General features: G+C 47.9%; 1 protein-coding gene across 1 annotated transcript; it reads left to right on the top strand.

Annotated features, from left to right (window-relative positions):
• Positions 1-1,455: 1,455 nt before the first annotated feature.
• LOC120843730 (piggyBac transposable element-derived protein 4-like) lies at positions 1,456-2,130 on the top strand. The gene has a single exon (XM_040215176.1). It carries the CDS (start codon positions 1,456-1,458, stop codon positions 2,128-2,130), a length of 675 nt encoding a protein of 224 aa, XP_040071110.1.
• Positions 2,131-3,121: the final 991 nt, after the last annotated feature.

The following is a 3,121-nucleotide window of genomic DNA, read 5'->3' as shown; positions in this document are numbered from 1 at the left end:
CAGCCATCGGTCCCCGATTCCGTTGATCTTTCGGAAACTTGTGCAGACCTTGCTGCACAATGCCACTTTCGGATGCAGGACCTGTGAGGCAGCTTTTCACGAAAAACCTTGGGGGCATTCTTTTCGGAGCCGATTACGGGCATTCCCCACGGGCACTCACTACTCATTTCCAACTCTTCAATGTACAAAACAACTCATCTTGAAGTGCAGAAGAGTGAGCGGAACAAACAGCTGCAAAGCAATCGCACGACAAACGGTACGCGCAACGCTGTAAAATCGTCTGCTGCGCGCAAAACAGAAAAAAAAAATTGGGCGAAAAAAAAGCGCGGTTGGGTGTAGCCACGTGACTTCTGGCACTCTCTCCTCCTCTATCTCCCGACCGCCAAGCATATCCGGTATGGGCGACGAAAAAATATTAAAACGTTTCAACCTATAAATAGTAAAAAAGTAGAGGGGAGACAAAAGGAGAATGGGTGACGGTTACGCCGTCACCCCTTCTCCTTCTCTTAAATGCATTCTATTGGCGTAGCGACGGCAAAACAATGTATTCGCCCATACTGGAAGAGACGATATTTCAATATCGTCACTACTGCATTCTATTGGTGGCGCCCCTGTGAAAAAGGCCTATATTTCTCCGAGCTGCGTGCGCAGGATTCGGTTTCGAGCAGTTGCGTTTCTTGGCTTTATTAAAAATGTATGTCTCTGTAGCAAAATATTAATTGGGCAGTCTTCTGACATTATATTAAATCACCTGGTAAAAATTTAAAAAATTAAAAATTGGGGGCGGGGTTCAACCAGACATTTCAAAACCTTGGCTGCGTTGTATATATACTGAGCATAAAATAGAAAATATTTTCCCCAAATCGCGCAACGACCGTATTTTGATCACTTTGTCGCACTTGATATCATCTTTGTAGGAAAAGCTTCCCTCACACCCGAAGAGGCCTTGGATCTTTTGTGCAGTCTTCCTGACGACCCACAGTGCAGTGAGGAAGACTGTGACAGCAGCGAGGAAGAGTTCATCCCTGAGCTTGCCCCTCCTGATTGAAGCAAGGAAGACATGGAAGACGCAGGCGCTCCATCAACTAGAAGGGATGCACTATCAGCTAGCAAGCGAAAACGCAGGGCATCCTGCGGTAAAAGAAGGACAAAGAAGAAAGTTCCAAAAGCATGCAATGAAGATGCGGAAGGTGTGTCCGATCTAGAAGAAGAGGTCCCGGGTACATGGAGTACCAGTGAGCCAACGAATGTGGTAAAAAATCCCTAAACTTGGGATCCGCAGTATTCCGCAAAGTCTCCGAGAAAGCCAGCAGATGCCTTCACCCTCTACTTTGACGACCCTGTCATGCACATGCTAGTTGAAGAAACAAACCATTATGTGGAGCGAACGTGCCGAAAAAGTGAAAAAAACTGACGACAGATGAACTGCGTGCATACTTGGGGGTGTTGATACTTATGAGCGTCAACCCAAGACACCAGTTGTACCACTACTGGAGCTCCGATGGTTTCCTCAGCGCACCAGAAATATCGAAGATGATGTCATTCAAGCGCTTCCAATCCATCATGAACTGCCTCCACGTAAGCGACAAGAGCAAACCAAAAAAGAACGGAGAAGATGGATTTGACAGGCTTGCTAAGGTTCGCCCTCTCCTGGACGCATTGAACACCAGTTTTCAAAGCGAGTACACACAATCTGTGGATCACGCGGTTGACGAGTGCATGATCCGATTCAAGGGAGGGTCATCGATAAAGCAGTTCCAGCCCACGAAGTCAATCAAGAGAGAATACAAAGTGTGGGCAAGAGCAGACTCGAAATCCGGTTATTTGCTACGGTTTGAAGTGTATGAAGGAAAGAACGCAAAGCGGCCGGCCAACAACACTCTAGGAGAACATGTCGTGCTGTCGTTATCGGAAGGGATGGAGCCTGGCTCTCAGTTGTATTTCGACAACTATTTCACGTCCACGCGCCTGATGGAAGATCTTGCAGAGAGGGCTATCCTTGCTGTAGGCACCGTCCGAACAAACAGAAAAGATCTTCCTGAGGAACTGATGAAAACAACAAACTGCAAAAAGGAGAATTTCTATGGCGGACAACGGGGCAGGTTACTGCTTACCAGTGGCAAAGATTAGCCACCCACATAATGTCCCCCTGGGCGTATAACTCATTAGCACAAACCGCATAAGTGTAGCTTTCATGCCTTTTTTTTAAACAAATCTGCAATAAAAAAACACCCTGTATATGTGAGACATGGAGTAACGACAGCTATCACATGCTTTGTAGGTTTTATTTGTAAATCGGCATCACGACTATGATTCTTATTAAGAAATAGAAGACTAGAACATACCTAAGTTATCTGTTCTGGCGCTTCCGGGCTGCAAGAGCTGTTAACTACCCTAAAGTTCAGAGAGAACGCCCACCCCCGAGAGGTCACCCATCCCGTTCTTCTGGCTAAATATGTGAGACATAAAAATTCCGAAACATCGCCCACCACCCAATTCCGGTCAGACGTCACGCGATGTCCAACCGGAATCGCATCAACCGCGCAATTTGCTGTGCCGGCACGTCTGACAAGGGAGTTCATAGTGGGTTCCCGCGTTTTTGTCCGCAATCTGCGTGCGAGATATCGGCTCCCGTAACACGCGAGTTGTTCCCGCGTGTATGTTGCACCGTGAAATGCGAATATGCTACGTCTGCAACCTTCGGTATCCGTTCCCGTGACATAAAGTTTGTAGCGGATTCCCGCGCTTCTGTCCACGATCTGCGCGCGCGATCTCGATTTCACGCGAGTTGGTCCAGACTCCAGGGTGTATATTGCATCATGAAATACGATTTTGCTGCGTTTGCGATCTGCGGTATTTGTTCCCGTAACATAATAGTTTGTAGCGGATTCCCGCGTTTTTGTCCGCAATCTGCGCGCGCTGTATAGGTTCCTGTGAGGCAAGTTTGTAGCGGGTTCCCGCGTGTTTATTGCAACATGAAACTTGAGTCTGCTGTGTCCACGATTTGCGGCACTCCTTCCGGTGAGATGCGAGTTCTCGGCGGGTTTCCGCGGGTCCTTCGCACCAACAAACGCGAATCTGCTGCGTCTGCAACCTGCGGTATCCTTTCCCGTGGCACAAA

Source organism: Ixodes scapularis, unplaced genomic scaffold, assembly GCF_016920785.2.
Source record: "Ixodes scapularis isolate PalLabHiFi unplaced genomic scaffold, ASM1692078v2 PGA_scaffold2__306_contigs__length_199485367, whole genome shotgun sequence".
In the NCBI taxonomy this organism is placed as follows: Eukaryota; Metazoa; Arthropoda; class Arachnida; order Ixodida; family Ixodidae; genus Ixodes; species Ixodes scapularis.
Note: the sequence above shows the minus strand (reverse complement) of the source record. Positions and strands in the feature narration are given on the sequence as shown.